Source organism: Chamaea fasciata, unplaced genomic scaffold (assembly GCF_029207755.1).
Source record: "Chamaea fasciata isolate MVZ Bird 193981 ecotype frontalis unplaced genomic scaffold, bChaFas1.0.hap1 SCAF_18, whole genome shotgun sequence".
NCBI lineage: Eukaryota > Metazoa > Chordata > Aves > Passeriformes > Sylviidae > Chamaea > Chamaea fasciata.
In genome coordinates, this window is record NW_027094103.1 from 10,685,991 (window position 1) to 10,701,318 (window position 15,328).

General features: G+C 49.9%; 3 protein-coding genes across 4 annotated transcripts in view; all 3 read left to right on the top strand.

Annotated features, from left to right (window-relative positions):
* The window catches only part of CLIP1 (CAP-Gly domain containing linker protein 1), a 61,347-nt gene extending 59,634 nt beyond the window's left edge, over positions 1–1,713 (top strand). Inside the window, exons 28-29 of the mRNA XM_066200070.1 lie at positions 36–160; positions 743–1,713. Coding sequence (XP_066056167.1) covers positions 36–160; positions 743–965 — 348 coding nt within the window. The 3' untranslated portion in view covers positions 966–1,713. The remainder of the gene's footprint in view (positions 1–35; positions 161–742) is intronic.
* Positions 1,714–2,487: 774 nt separating this feature from the next.
* On the top strand, positions 2,488–11,442 carry VPS33A (VPS33A core subunit of CORVET and HOPS complexes). 2 transcript variants are annotated; one of them, XM_066199594.1, is made up of 13 exons: positions 2,488–2,597; positions 2,681–2,746; positions 2,829–2,956; positions 3,420–3,609; positions 4,396–4,512; positions 4,887–5,061; positions 5,672–5,865; positions 7,450–7,576; positions 7,743–7,810; positions 8,286–8,423; positions 8,787–8,924; positions 9,079–9,247; positions 9,653–11,442. In XM_066199594.1, the coding sequence occupies exons 1-13, from the start codon at positions 2,496–2,498 to the stop codon at positions 9,844–9,846; spliced, it is 1,806 nt and encodes a 601-aa protein (XP_066055691.1). In that variant the 5' UTR covers positions 2,488–2,495; the 3' UTR covers positions 9,847–11,442. The 2 variants fall into 2 exon arrangements, with proteins under 2 accessions (XP_066055691.1, XP_066055692.1); XM_066199595.1 differs by lacking the exons at positions 7,450–7,576; positions 7,743–7,810; positions 8,286–8,423; ... (1 more) ...; positions 9,079–9,247; positions 9,653–11,442 and adding an exon at positions 7,361–7,437.
* A 1,354-nt stretch (positions 11,443–12,796) lies between these two features.
* LOC136298682 (uncharacterized) lies at positions 12,797–15,258 on the top strand. The gene is made up of 2 exons (XM_066199596.1): positions 12,797–12,880; positions 14,035–15,258. Exon 2 carries the CDS (start codon positions 14,082–14,084, stop codon positions 14,214–14,216), a length of 135 nt encoding a protein of 44 aa, XP_066055693.1. The 5' UTR covers positions 12,797–12,880; positions 14,035–14,081; the 3' UTR covers positions 14,217–15,258.
* The last annotated feature ends 70 nt before the right edge of the window (positions 15,259–15,328 follow it).

Consider the following 15,328-nt stretch of genomic DNA (forward strand, 5'->3'; position numbering starts at 1 on the left):
GCCCCTCTCACTGTCCCTGTCCTTGGCTCTCCCAGATCGACTTCCTGAATTCAGTGATAGTGGATCTGCAAAGGAGAAACGAAGAATTGAACTTGAAGATACAAAGAATGTGTGAAGCAGCCCTCAATGGCAACGAAGAGGAGATAAATAACTATGACAGGTACAAATCCTAAAGGAAACCCCGGCTCTTGTGTTGGGAATTGTTGGTAGGGCAGGTTGGCAGCTGCACGATGCACCAGCCTGATGTCAGCTGTCAGGAGGGACAGACAGAGCCTTCCCTGGAGTTCAGTGGTTGGGTCCAGCCTTCTCTCTACGCTGCGGTGTAACTGGGGCTGCAAATGGTGCTCGTGTTATCAGTCACAAACTCTGATGTATCGTGACGTGTGTGTTGTGTGACTTGGTGAGTCGGGCCCTTCCCAAGTGCAGGAGAGTCTGTGCTCCTGAGAGGCTGCGGCTGTGTTGGGATGGGAAGAACCAACCCAGAGAAACAGAACTAAAACCTATTTAATGCATCATGACTTCAGGTCTCTTAAGGGAAAAGAGAAACTATTTTACATGTGTTTCTTTTCAATGTCTCTGTGCAAAATTTGCACAAACAGCAGCTCGTTCGTTAGAGTGTAGGGGATTGTGGGGGCACTGCAGGGTGGCGTTTCCTGAGTCTCAGTAAGCCCCAGCTGACTGCGGGGCCGCGGGCCTTGCGGTGTGACAGAGGCATTGACCGTGCTGCTGCCGCCCTTTGCAGTGAGGAGGAGAGCCTGTCCAAGAAGAAGCCGCGACTCTTCTGCGACATCTGCGGCTGCTTCGACCTGCACGACACCGAGGACTGCCCGACGCAGGCGCAGGCGCTGGAGGAGCCGCCGCACTCGGCGCACCACGGCAGCCGGCGGGAGGAGCGGCCCTACTGCGACACCTGCGAGGTGTTCGGCCACTGGACGGCCGACTGCAACGACGACGAGACCTTCTGAGGGCGGGACAGCCCCGCCCCGGGACCTTGGCACCACCAGCAGCCGCCTGTGCTGAATGTCAGGGCAAGGGACAGTGAGCCCTTGCTCCGCTGCCCGCCCGCTCCAGAATCCCTACATAAATATTGTGCTCTTCCACTAATAAATACCGCACCCCCCCCCCCCCCGTCCCTTTTTAACAAACTTCGGTGAAAGATAAATAAATGATTTAACAAGTGACTTTATCCTGTTTCTTCCCAGGTTGTGGGTTTGTCCCGCCCTTAAACAGGAAATGCCCCTGTGCTGTTGGATTTATTGGTGGGAAAACATGTATAGGAATGAAGCACTAGAGTTATATTAAAGCTTATTTAAATACCTTAAAATATGCTGTTAATTTTCATATTTGCACTAAACCATTTTAAGGCTGAATTTGTACATTTAGATTTTTAAGGTTTTTTTTTTTTTTGTTTTTTTTTTTTTTTTTGACACTGGACTGAGTTGAGAAATATTTCATCTTTATTTTCATTTACTCCTTTGATTGCGATGTCGCTCGGTGCCGTGAGCTCTGGGTTGTGGTTTGGTGTGAAATGTGGAAATGATGCAGGTAAGGAGCTGCTGGGGGTTTTTGGAAACTTGTCCGCTGTGCACACCTGTGCACGCCTGAAACAGTTTGTGGGCCATCCCTGTTTTGCATTCTTTCAGCTTCTATATAGTGAGTGTGGTGTGTGTGTATATATGCATATATATAATAAAGTTATATTTTGGAAAAAAAGTGTTTTCTGCATTTCCATTCCGAGTGTGAGGGATTCCGTGTGGGGACAGACGTGCCCAGGGCTGCACTGTAAGTCACAGAATCCGTCAGCTGGGAAGAGACCTTGAGATCCCCAACTCTGGCTAAGCACCAGCTTGTCAACGTGACCAGGGTGCTGCCGAGTGCCATGTCCAGTCGTTATTTAACTGTCTCCAGGGACAGTGACTCCACTGTCCCCCTGGGCAATATTTACTCACCCTTTCAGTGAAGATCCCTCTCGATGTCCAACCTGAACCCGTTCTGGTGCAGCTCTAGGCCATTTCCTGTCCCTGTTCCCTGGGAGCGGCTGTCCCCTCCCGTCAGGGAGTTGTGCAGAGCCACAAGCTCCCCCCCGAGCCTCCTTTTCTCCAGGCTGAGCCTCTTTCCAGCTCCCTCAGCCGCTCCTGGGGCTCCAGCCCCTTCCCCAGCTCCGTTCCCTTCTCTGGACACGCCCCAGCCCCTCGCTGGCCTCCCTGAATGAAGGGCCCAGCACTGGACACAGGATCCAGGTGCGGCCTCAGCAGTGCCCAGCGCAGGGGGAACGCAGTTCCCTGGTGCCGCCGGTCACACTGTCCCTGGCGGAGCCCGGTGCCAGTCACCACACGTGACACATATGACACACACACACGACACACACGTGACCGCGAGCACACGGACGCGCTGCCGGGTGTGTCCCCTGACGCTCGGCGGCCCCGCCCCGCGCTCTGTGCGGCTGCGCGGCCCCGCCCCTCGGCCCCGCCCCGCGGTCACGTGCGCGGGTGGCCATGGCGGCGCACCTGAGCTCGGGCCGGGTGAACCTGACGGCGCTGCGCGAGGCGGGGCGGCGCGAGCTGCGCGAGTTCCTGGACAAGTGCGCGGGCTCCAAGGTGGGCACGGCGGGTCCCCTCGGGGGGCGGGCGGGCTCCGGCGCGGGGTGCGCCCGGTCTGATCGCGCCGTCCCTTCCCGCAGGCCATCGTGTGGGACGAGTACCTGACCGGCCCCTTCGGCCTCATCGCGCAGTACTCGCTGCTCAAGGTAAGCGCCGCGGGGGCCGGGGGGGGGCGGCGGCCGGGCCCCGGCGCTCCCGCACTCGGCTGACGGCCGTGCCTCCGCTCAGGAGCATGAGGTGGAGAAGATGTTCACGCTCAAGCCGGGCCGGCTGCCCCCGGCCGACGTCAAGAACATCATCTTCTTCGTCAGGCCCAAGCTGGAGCTGATGGACATCATCACGGACAACGTGCTCAGGTACCGCGGGCAGGGCAGGGCGGTCGTGAGGAGGGGACAGGTGTGGCCTGAATCACCGTGTGGTTTGTCACACCTGTGCGGGGAGCGATGTGCAGACACCAAACTGCAGCACGGCCACTCTGTAGCTTAAGTGTGAGACACCCTGAGCGAGGGGGCTTCACCTTGGCCGCGATGCAGAGGGTGCGTTCCTCCCTGCGAGGATGTACGCTCCTTCTAATTAGCGGGAATGAGTCACGCTTGGATTGCTGTGCCTTTTGGGAGCTGCAGGACAGCCACGTCCCCCTGCCCTGGTGTCAGAGCTGTGGCTGCACAAGGCTGCACTGACACACAAAACCCGGGAGTCGGCAATAACCCAGTGCAGCGTTCCTGTTTTGTGTGAATCCAGTGCCCCGTGCCCGCGGTCTCTGCTGCTCCCGTGTGCAGGGAGTGACCGTGTGCTGTGCTCCTGCTGTGACTTTTCCAGGGAAGACAGAGGCCGCTCCCCGCAGAGGGATTTCCACATCCTGTTCGTGCCGCGCCGCAGCCTCCTGTGCGAGCAGTGGCTGAAGGAGCAGGGCGTGCTGGGCTCCTTCATCCACCGCGAGCAGTACAGCCTGGACCTGATCCCCTTTGATGGAGACCTGCTCTCCATGGAGTCCGAGAGCGCCTTCAAGGTGCGTGCTCGCCTCGTCCTCGAGGAACAATGCGCTGCGGTTTTGTGCTGGATGTTGGTGCTGGTGCAGCAGTCCTCAGAGGGTTTGTGAGTGACCTGCACAGCAAGGAAAGGCCTTGCAGAGCAAACCTGGCTTGATCCTGAAGCCTGAACTTCCCTGTGTGTTTTCACACTAAATGCTGAAGGAACGGTCACTACACTGAGTTGCATCCCTGTTTCTCCAGCTTCAGCTGCTGGTGTTATTGTCACAACTGGAGCATTCCTGAGGCTTAAAGCACTCAGCTGGCACAAGGAGCCAGCACGGTTTGTGTTCCTGCACAGCCAGGGAGCCGTGTGTGATGGTTCTCACTGCACTGAGCATGAACAGCTGTCACATCCCAGCTGCATGTCCTGCGTTCCCACAGTGCTGCATCCAAGGACAGGGCAGTTTAGGAGTTTCTTGGCCCTCTCTGTCCTGTGTGTAGCCCAGAGGACGTGTCATGGCGTGCAGCTGTAATGAGGTGTTGGGTGTTCAGATTGACCTAATTAGCAGGAGAGGGTCCTTCCAGTCGCTTTCTTTTACTCCATCAAACTGGATTTGTGTCTGGAGTTCAAAAATATTAGTGTCTGGTCATTAAAAAAATGATTTGACGTAGTGATAGCACAGATAGTAAGGTCCATATATGCCAACAGCCATAGTTTGTCCCCAGCCTGTGTCTCCTCTGACCTGTTCACAGGGACCCTGCTCTGCTGTGCAGGCAGCTCTACTGGATTGACACTTTCCATCAAGATCCCTCTTGTTCTTTAGGAATGTTACCTGGAGAGCGACCAGACCAGCCTGTACCATGCAGCAAAGGGGCTGATGACACTGCAGGCTCTCTACGGAACCATCCCGCAGATTTTTGGGAAGGGCGACTGTGCTCGGGTGAGGCTGAACAAATGGATCTTGTTCTTTGGAACTGCCTTAAGGAGTGTTGGGTTAAATGCACCTCTGGGTTTTTTTAATCCAGCCATGACACACACATATCCTTTTTGCTTCTCTCTGGTCAACCTGCGGTTTAATTGGTATTTTTTGTGGTGAGGGAGCAGCTTGAGGCGAGTGCAGTGTTTTGGCCATCGCTGTCCTGTTGAGCTGCAGAGAAGGACTTTTGTTTTCTCAGATCCATCCTGCCTCATCCATCAGCCAGTCTGTACCTCCTGCCATCCCCTTCCTTTCCGAGCATGTGCCTGCAGGGCTCAGAGGTCACACATATCTGCTGTGGGCTGCACTGTAACCAGAGCGATGTGATTTCCTTGCAGCACGTGGCCAACATGATGATCAGGATGAAGCGTGAGTTCCCTGGGAGCCAGAATTCCATATTTCCTGTCTTTGATACCCTCCTGTTGCTGGACCGCAACGTGGACCTGCTGACCCCGCTGGCCACGCAGCTGACGTACGAGGGGCTGATAGATGAGATCTATGGGATTCAGAACAGTGAGTCCTGCAGGGAAGGGGCAGGTTTCCCATGTCCTGGGGCAGGTTGGAGTGTGTTGGGTGGGTTTGTGCTTCACTAAATGTGATGTGGGAGCAGCTCAGCTGAAATCCACGTGGGGTTTGTTCAGTCCCAAGCTGGAGCCGGCACAGCGACACGACAGGGAGTGTGTGAGTGGGAAAGTCAGTGTGTGCCTTCAGCATCCATTCCTGCCTGGATCACGTGCCACACTGAGGGGACAGGGGCGGTTTGTGAAATGGCATTTTCAGAACGCTGTCCTGCTCTTCAGGGGTAAGAAAACTCCAGAGAGGCATTTATGGGCTGTAATCCCTCCTGCTGGACTGGGCTGGCTATTGGGCTGTCTCCAAGCCTCTCTGAAAGCAGAGCAGCTGGCACTTGTGTTCTGATTTCTGATGTTTGTGTAGGTCCCTGGCTGAGTGCAGGGAGACTCTCCTTAATTAACACACAGGCACTCCGTGGTTTGAGTGTTAATATTGCTTTGCTACTCAGAGCTGTTTCCAGCTCAGGGGACACATTTCCACAGCCTGCTGATGTTAACTTCTGCTGATGAAGTTCCAGTCCTTATAAGGTTTATTTCTCTGCATTTGGTAGCTTATGTGAAACTCCCTCCTGAGAAGTTTGCCCCGAAGAAGCAGGGTGAGGGTGGGAAAGATCTCCCCACGGAACCCAAGAAGCTGCAGCTGAACTCTGCAGAAGAGCTTTATGCCGAAATCCGAGACAAGAACTTCAACGCTGTGGGATCAGTGCTGAGCAAGAAAGCCAAGATCATCTCGGCAGCCTTTGAGGTGAGGCCTGTGTTCTGTGCATCAGGTAATTCACAGACTGTGTTCAGCAGGGCTGGGACTGGCAGCTCAGTCCCATCCAGAGAAAAAAACAGGAAGCTGTTCCAGTCTGTTCCCCTGCCCTGGGATGAGGTCAGCTCCATGTGGACTGTTCTGAGTAGGTGTTGGTCAAATCTCATTGGAAGGAGCCTATAGTAATGTGGATCCTCATTTCTCCCCACACCTCTGTTCTGGGGCTTTCCCTCTGCTCAGAGCTTGCCTAATCCAGCCTTGTGCTGTGTGAGCCCATGGATCCCATGACAGGAATTGCTCTCGTCAGTCTGCAAGAAGCCAAAGGTGATTTTTAGTGTGCTGATCAATTCCACTTGGCTGCTCTTGTTACCCATCCACTGAAAGGTCCTTTTCCCTTCAGGATGCAGAGAAAAAGCTTTAAGCAATAAAACACCAGAATGTACTTTCACAGAGGATTATGGTTGGCATGAAAAACAGAAATGTACAAAAGAAAGTTGTCTTGCAGGAGGTTTGAACTGTAAATTCATGCCCGTGTGTCATCTCAGACAAATCTGGAGAGCTGTGTGGGGCACGTTTGTGGTTTTGTTGAAAGCATCCTGTTGATGATCCGTATCTCATTTTTCTGATCTCATGGGGACTCTCAAGAGAACTTTTTTCACTTTTTGGTTGTATTTCCTTGGGAGGGGGCTTTTTTAGCCTCTTAACCTCTGCCACATCTGAGATGTGGTAGTGGTACCTTAACTGAAATACTGAGTGCTCAGCCTCATCCCCCAGTGCAGCTCTGCTTCTGCACTATTAGTGCTGGAGGTGCTAAAGATGGATTGTTCATACTGCTTGTTAAAAAAGGAGAATTCTAAGAAATTGTCAGCAGTAATAGGTGATAATGAAACAGCAGCAGATTGGCAGCAGAGGACTTCTTCAGTCACAGGCTCCATCATGACTCTCCTGCCTGCACTTGCCCATTTAAATCCTTCACATATGAGTCAAATTATTGCTATTTTTATTCCAAGTTGCAAGAAGCCCAAATGCAGTGCAGACCTCTGGAGCTGAACTCTGCATGGTGCTTCAGCACATCCTCCCTCAAAGCCTGGCATGCTGTTGCCACCAAGCAGAGTGAATGGCAGACCCTGCCAGCCCAATTCCTCAGCAGCTTTCACGGCTGCTCCAAGGGGAGACGTTCCCCAGCTCCGACAGCATTGGCCTGGAGGTCCCTGTCAGGCAGCAAAGCAATTCCTCTTTGTGTGAAAAAGGGAGTTTTCCCTGGCAGGGAAATTGAGGAGCAGCTAGTGACGGCTGGAGTCAGACAAATGTGGATAAAATGATTTACAGCACTGGCATAATGGAAAATAACAGTCTAATGATCCTGCTGTATTACCTGCTGCCTCTCCCCATGATCCAAGTGCTGTTACAGGTAATGCTGTGACTTCAGTGTAAGCATCTAACGCTCTTTGTCTAAAAAAGGCTGCGTATCTCTAACTCACTGCAGGGAGTGCAGTAAAAATCCTTCATGATAAAATGATCTGGTTGGTGGTACTAACGTGAACAAGGCCTAACCCAAGTGATGGATTTCTTCAGGAAAGGCACCACGCCAAGACTGTTGGAGAGATTAAGCAGTTTGTGTCCCAGCTGCCTCACATGCAGGCGGCGAGGAGCTCGCTGGCAAACCACACCTCCATCGCAGAGCTCATCAAAGACATCACCAGTGAGTAGGAAAAATTGAAATCCAGCAGGATGCCAGCTTGATGGACAGCACTCAGCCTGGCAAAAACTGGCTTTGCTCCATCCAGTGCATCTCTGCTGAAAGGTTAAATGTAAAACATTTAAACCTCTCAGTTGCTGTTGTATTGATTTTCATTCTTTTCCCAAAGCATCTGAAGATTTCTTTGATAATTTAACAGTGGAGCAAGAGTTCATGTCTGGAATAGACACAGACAAGGTAAGTAGATAATGGCAATTAACCACTCTTATGTCTTCTAAAAACCATTTCCCTTTTTTTTTTTTTTTTTTTTTTGAGAGAGAGAGAGAGAGAGAGGAAACATCTGATCTAAATGGTACCCAGTGAAATGTATCTCTGAGTTATCTGTCACTGCCTGTGCACACCTGGGGTCCTTGACCTGTCCTGGGGCACCCCATGCTCTGAGGGATCAGTGGAACATAGAAGATGGTTAATAAGAATTTTTCAGTGCATCAGGCAAAGTCTGGCTACTGAGTGAGGAGCTGACATGCTCTAAGGAGAGTCCAGGTGGAACCAGTGCTGGGTCACTGTTTTACACATGGTCCTGAGCTGCCTAGAGAGCAGCTGCTCCTCTTTCTTGCTGATTTGGAGATCCTGGCAAACAGATTTTTCTTTCTAGGTCTTACGGGCACTTCAACAATTCTTTAAATAACGGCTTATGTATTTTATTTAATAGGTTAACAATTATATTGAAGACTGCATAGCTCAGAAACATCCATTAATCAAGATCTTGCGTCTCGTTTGCCTGCAATCCGTGTGCAATAGTGGGCTGAAGCAGAAGGTTCTGGACCATTACAAAAGAGAGATTCTCCAGGTTAGGCTCTAACGTTTGCAGGAATAAATTCCTGAGAAAATCCACATCAGATCTTCAGCTCTACATTTCAATTCAACATCTTACACTTCAATAATGTGCACAGAGGGGGCACTGGGTTTCTGTTTGGGCTGACACTTGGGAGGTGCTCCTGTGTGTTACAACATGTAGATACAGAAGTTTATATCACATGTTACTATTATGATTTAAACATCTAAATTGGATATACTCCAGAGAGATCTTACCCAAAAAGCTTTTTTTAAACAAACATCTTTTTTAAACAAACCTCTTTGCTTTTCTTTTCTGTTTTAAACACTGGTCATGGCTTATTGCCATGGTGTTAAAGGTGATTTCTTCATATTGCAGACTTATGGCTATGAACATATATTGACCTTAAACAACTTGGAAAAGGCTGGACTCCTGAAACCCCAGACAGGTGGCAGGAATAACTACCCAACCATCAGGAAAACGCTGCGCCTGTGGATGGATGACGTTAATGAGCAGGTAAACGGGCGCCTCAGCAGCAAACATTACCTCTTACCACAGAATTCCGTGCGGCAGGAAAACCTCCTCTTTAATTTAATGTTACTGATTTCCTTGAGGCTGTTCTGCAGCATGAGGCAGCACTGACCTGCCGCTCCCTGTCTGTGTCCCCCAGAACCCCAATGACATCTCGTACGTGTACAGCGGCTACGCCCCGCTCAGCGTGCGCCTGGCCCAGCTGCTGGCCCGGCCGGGCTGGCGCAGCATCGAGGAGGTTTTGAAGATGCTGCCAGGGCCCCATTTTGAGGAGAGGCAGCAGCTCCCTACAGGCCTGCAGAAAAAGCGTAAGTTTGGCTTTGTTGTTTACAGGAAAATTTGTCTTTCTGAGCAGGGAGTGAGGCAAACTGAAATCAGGGAAGGCAGCGTCCAGGTCTCTGTCTCATACCCCGGTCCCACAGCAGCGTTAGATTGACCTAACCCTCCTTTGACAAATGGTTTAACTTCTCATCAGAGTACTAAAATAAACCCTAAACTTACACTGTGATTTTAATAAGTAATGTTATCTGAAAGAGGATCAGCATCACTCTCAAACAGAAGCAGATCCTGTAGCAACTCCAGAGCTGGAAGCAAACTCTGGATTTCTGTCTCCCAGCCTCTAATTCAGGACATTTGAGTTTGACTGACAGTTGATGCAGGGGAGCTGTAAAAATCAGACCAAGGCAACGTGGACCTTTTTTGTGAACCCACAGGTCAGCAGGGTGAGAACAGAGTGACCCTGGTGTTCTTCCTGGGGGGGGTGACGTACGCGGAAATCGCCGCGCTGAGATTTCTGTCCCAGATGGAGGATGGAGGCACAGAGTACATCATTGCCACTACAAAACTCATCAACGGGACAACCTGGATCAAATCCCTGATGGAAAAACTGGAGCCTGCCCCGTTCTAGGGGGTGTGCTGAGAGACAGTAAATGGGAGAGGCCCTGTGTAACACAGGCACGTCAGCTGCTGGTCCTGGCACGGCTGCTCCATTGGGGAGACACAGCAGTGAAGGAAGTTCTCCGGGGACCAGCTCGTGAGCAGTCACCCTCATCCCTTCTGCACTTGTGTTCCAGCTGGCTGTGGAACTTCCAAGTAGACAAGCAGGCTTGGAAGGCACTAATTATAAGCAGGGGGAAAGAGAGAGAGATCCCTGCTCATGGTCTGACCTGGCAGCCAAGCGCTGGGGCAGCAGGAACGGGCTCTGGTCCTTCACTTTGGCACATTACTGCTTTTTTTCTTTCAGTTTAGCTTTGGTGGGAGATGTGATTTCTGCTTTTTCCCCTCCTGAGGTGCTGAGGAGGCAGGATGTTCTCTGTTCCCAGACTGTTTGTCTCTCTGGTGCCTGGTACATTCCATGGATGCATTGGATGTGTCAGTCAGAGATCTGTACACAGCTGTACCTGTGATCCTTGAGCCTTTTACTTCACTTGTCCCCTGAAGGGATCGCTGTGAGGTGATGTCTTTGTCCTAGGTACACCCACCTGACTGTGGAAAGCTCCTCCAGACTATGAATGACATCAGTGTGTCCTGAGTTTATGGTTGAAGACACACAAACACTCCCTGTGTGGGGGCCAAAAATAGCAAGAGCAGGCACCCAGTAAACAGTGGGTTTAAAACAGACACCTTTTTCACCCCCCTGTTCAGGTTATAAACTGTGGTACTTGGTGTCACAGGCTCTTGTAGAGCTCAAACACATCAAATGGAATTTTCCATGGGCTTGGTGGCTGGGCCCTTGGTGTTCAAGAGGCAGCTCCAGAGGCTGGGAAGGCAGAGCAGGGTCCTTGGTGCTGCTGGGCACTGGCAGCGTCCTCACAACCACTGGGGACTCTTCCACATTGCAGTTCGCTCTTAAAGACAGCTAAAAAAATAAAAAAGCCCACTCCTCACCTTAAATCATTCTCTCAGCAAACATTTCTGCCTTATTTATCATGTATAAGACATCCCAATAAATCCCTTCATTTTTCCAAGCTGTCACAGTTGTGACTGTGGGTTTTGGTCTGTTATTTTCTGAGTTCTGCCAAGTCAGACCCTCCACAGAGCCCTTCAATCTGTTTAACTCCAGCTGACTTATTTGAATAAAATAAAGATGTATTTAATCTTTATTTGGAAGTGATTGCATTCTCTCTCTAGAATACAAAAATAAAATAAAACCCTGCACAAGCTGGATCCTTGTCTCCCCATCCCAGGATAACTGCATAACTGAATTACATACGTTGAAACTATTTTTCTAACACCCAGGTGTTTTTTAATTAAGGCTCATGCAAAATTTCATTCTGTTCTGCCACCTGCCATACCACATTAGAAGTAATTGTGGGAGTTCTTATCTTTGAAGAAAAATACAATTTCATTCATTTCAGTTTCCACTTCAGGTGGGCAGGCAACTTGTAGACAGACTTAACAAAAAAAAACAAACATGCTGCAACTTCCATGAGTGCTAGAAGAGCAGACATGGATTGTTTGCTCTGCAAGTTCCACTTAAAGTAGCTAATTTCAGGATATTTAAAAGGAAACCTGAATTAGGTTTGGGTCAAAAACTAGATGTTACTGTGCAGAGGAAAAACAAATTTGACTCAGAGCAACAGTGTCCTTGGGTTGGCCTTGAGGGTCTTTGTAGTATCACAATTTCCAGTTTGGGTTTGGGTTTTTTTTAATCTTAGTTGAATTAAACCCAAGGCAATACTGACCAGGCTGGTTTCTGAGCTGAGGTCCTGCTGTGTAAACGCTACACCACAGGTGAATAAAGGAAAACAAAAGACTGGCTCACCTTTCCCCTGCCAGCAATCAGTAACACAGGCCAAACTTTTTTTGGCAAGAGTTTACACCAGACACTTGGTAACCTCTGAATTCATCACCAGCATTGCTGCCTATTTTTCTGCATCCTGCACCAGCACTGAGCTAGAACCCTGTAACCAGTCCACCTAGACAAAGCCTCTTCCTGGAACTATTCAACAACAAAATAAAAGCCATCCTGACGCTGATCAATTCCCTGGAGGAGCAATTACGATTTAACAGGCTTCCTGGGCAGCTGATGATGTTCTCTGTCTGTCCAAGGCCCTGCTGACCATGCGGGTAATAATTCGATAACAAGAGAACCTAATGAAATTAAGGGACCATTTTCTACATCATAATATCTTTGTAGGTAAGAAATTTGATTTGCAGTACATAATCTTCCTTCTCTCTGCTGTCTGCATTACTACAAAAAAAAAAAAAAAAAAAAAAAAAGAAAATATTACCCAACCTCTGCCCCAAAAGACACTTACTTTTCATACAGCATTATCAGAAGCAGTTTTGCTAAGAATAAACAGAGCCTGGCTCCCTCCTCCCCTCACTGCAAAGGAGCTGCAGCACTTGAGCTCTAGAAGGCTGGGATGACTCCTTGGGAGGGAGGGTAAGTGTGACACTTCAGCAGTGACCCGGGGACAGAAATTAGGCTGCCATCAGCCCTCACTGACTTTTGGTAAGAGATCCTGGCTCAGCCTGCAGAGTCCCACCCTGGGGATGAGCCCCAGCTGTGTGTGAGCACCCTCCTCCCCAAGCGGCTCACAGAGCACCGGGTGCTCAGGGAACAGAGCAAGAGGCACTGCAGCCCTGGAGAGAACAGAATAAAACGTGTGAGATGACACAACGTTTCGTTAGAGGCAAAGCCCCACATCTCAACAAATGCAGGTTTTGATGTGGTGACTCCAAGCCCCGGCACTGGCGCTCTGGAAATGCCCTCCAGGGGAAGGGGAGTGTTTGGCTGCTCCGAGCACCACGGCGCTGTCGGATCATAACCGGTGCTGACCACACCTCGAGCTCAGTCCTCGTGTGGGCTGCACACACACACTCTGCTCCTGCTCCGGGATCAGCCTACGGCACAAACCCCCTGGAAAAGGCACAACTGCACAACAAAACTAGGGAGGAACACCAGCTTGCTGAAGTAGAGCCCGTCATCTGCCTGGGTAAGCAGTTTGTTTCTTTATCAGCATCTTTCTAGATAACCAGAAATCTCGCGCAGCCTATGGACAGAAAACTGTAACGCTCTAAACAACAGAGAAACCACAGCCGGTTCAAAAATGCTGTAACTCCTGTGCTGTATACATGTGCCTGAGCTTGGAATGGAATGGCTGAACTCGTTAAACGACACCAAAAATGTGAATGCCTTATCACAAGAGTTCTTAAAAAAATATTCTAAGCAGCAGGACAGGAATTCAGTTTAGTTTATCTGGCTTTAGGGTGTTCCGAAGAGAAATAATCCTTCGGGGTTAGTTTTTATCCTTTTGGCTTAGTTTTTATCCTAAGTCTGATTTTAAACTCCCTTTTTATGGCTTGACCAAGAGCGTCGATATTGTTGATCAGGCACGGTTGCGATCAAAATTTAAAAGAACCCGTAAATTGAAGAGATAATAGAATTTTTTAGGTGGGTTTTCACAGCTTCAAATCTAAGAAGCCAGAGACTTTAGGGAAAACATTCAGATTTAATTTAAACTAACAAATGAGCAATCACTTCCAAAGCAATGTGTACCTATGACTATACAATACGGCCCGAAGATGAATTCTAAGGCATCTTATGCCATGTCTCCCATTTAACGGTTATTTTTAACGCAAGATATAAATATTTGCCTGTGCAAACTTGTATTTAAGCCTCCGTTTTCGTCATTCTTAAACAAAAGGCTCAGTTTGTGCCAGTACCTCCATTAGATGCAATTATAGAATTAAATATTAATGGTGGCTTCCTTGGAGGAATTGACCACTTTGATCAGAACACGCTGTTGGTAATGCACCACCAGCAGCCGCTCTGATCCTGACGCTTCCTGGACGCACAGCCACAGCCCCAGGGGAGAAATTCCATGAGCCAGCCGGACTCTGTAACAGCCCCCAGCCTCACCCCCACGGCCGTGCCCACTGCCTGTGTCTGTGTTTCCATGCGCTTCCTTCCCAGTCCTGATCTGGAGACTTTGATCAGATCCCAAACTCTCTTTCAACACCTCGGCAGGACTCTCTAAACAGGCCCACACTAGTCGCTAACAACCATCAACCCTCCTGCCCACAGGATTCTCCCCGTGGCAGGGTGGTGTCCCTGCTGCGAAGACTCACCTTGTTCCTCTGCTTGCAGGCCGAGGAGGAGCAGGGAGCAGCCAGCCCCAGGGAGCCGGGAGAGCCATGCCGGACTCTTTCACCATCCACTTCCTCAAGGTGCTGCGGGAGCTGCTGGCCTTCGTGCTGTTCAGCTACACGGTGCTGCTCGGGGCGCTGCTGCTGGCCGGCTGGACCACCTACTTCCTGGTGCTTAAGTGAGGGCTCTGCCCCTGCTCCTGCTCCCACGGGCTCTCCAGAGACCCACGGCACAGCTCCTCACACGGGATGGAGGCCCCTTCCCCCTGCGCCAAACCTGCCAGGGTTTCCTGCTGTCGCTGCCTCATCTTATTTTCCTATGTGAAAACAATAAAGGTTAAAAGAAAATGTATCCCCGCGCATGCACTTTACAGATCCTTGTGGCAGATTCTTTGTGTCTCCTGGAGGTTTGTTTCTGTTCCCTGAACTATTTAAAAGCCTCCCAGCGGTTTTCTCCCGAGATTCCCACCCTGCTGAGCGCAGCACAGGGATGCACCACCACTCCAACATCTCAACAAACAAGTCCTGCCTTGTCCTACTCTGCCTCATTAAGGGTGTGAAGGCAGACACACAGAAATTACTTGTAATTTGTTTTAGAAGTCCTGGGAAAAGACATTTCAAACCAGCACAAGGTTCCCCTCTCCCTACAGTTTGAAAAGGTGCAGGGTTGTTACCTGGTCCTCTCAGGTGTGCCAGGCTTTTGAACAAATGTTTAAAGCATGGAGTTAGGTGAACAATGTGGGACACAGCACTGCTTCAGTCAAGTAACCTACACTGACTGAGCCTCTAAAAACAGGAGAGACAATAGGAATTCCTGCTGTAACTAAAAAGAACAGATTTAATTGATCAAGGCCGTTTTGTGTGGAATTGCAGGGGAAACCTTTGCTGGAGAAGGTAGAGATTACCACTAGTATGGAACTACCCAAAACCAAAGCAGCATCATGTATTTTAGAACAATAAAGACGAATTAAACCAGGGCCATGAGGAGGACTGATGTCTCTGAGTTGGTCACCATCTGTCCCTGCTGAATTCCCTTTTACACAATGGAGCTGGTTTCAGCAGATACAACGTTGGGTTTTTTAGTTTCTTCCTTATCTCGGGGTTCTGCCCAATGTCCTCGTGGCCCATCAGTTCCACGTTCCTTTTGTCTAAATCCTTCTTCCCAAGCTTTGCTCACCTTTCCTGGCTCTAACATCACTGAAACACATCAAACCCTAAACCTTATCAAGGCAATTCCACCACCAAGTAATTCGGTTTTCCAGCATCTGGACATCACTCAAAACTTGTTGGCCGTT

Bases quoted from the DNA above. Each gene is read 5' to 3' on its own strand.
- VPS33A (XM_066199594.1), top strand. From the start codon at position 2,496: ATGGCGGCGCACCTGAGCTCGGGCCGGGTGAACCTGACGGCGCTGCGC. The intron at 3,610-4,395 runs GTGCGTGCTCGC...CTTGTTCTTTAG, and splicing joins AGTCCGAGAGCGCCTTCAAG to GAATGTTACCTGGAGAGCGA. The intron at 5,866-7,449 runs GTGAGGCCTGTG...GGATTTCTTCAG, and splicing joins TCATCTCGGCAGCCTTTGAG to GAAAGGCACCACGCCAAGAC.
- LOC136298682 (XM_066199596.1), top strand. From the start codon at position 14,082: ATGCCGGACTCTTTCACCATCCACTTCCTCAAGGTGCTGCGGGAGCTG.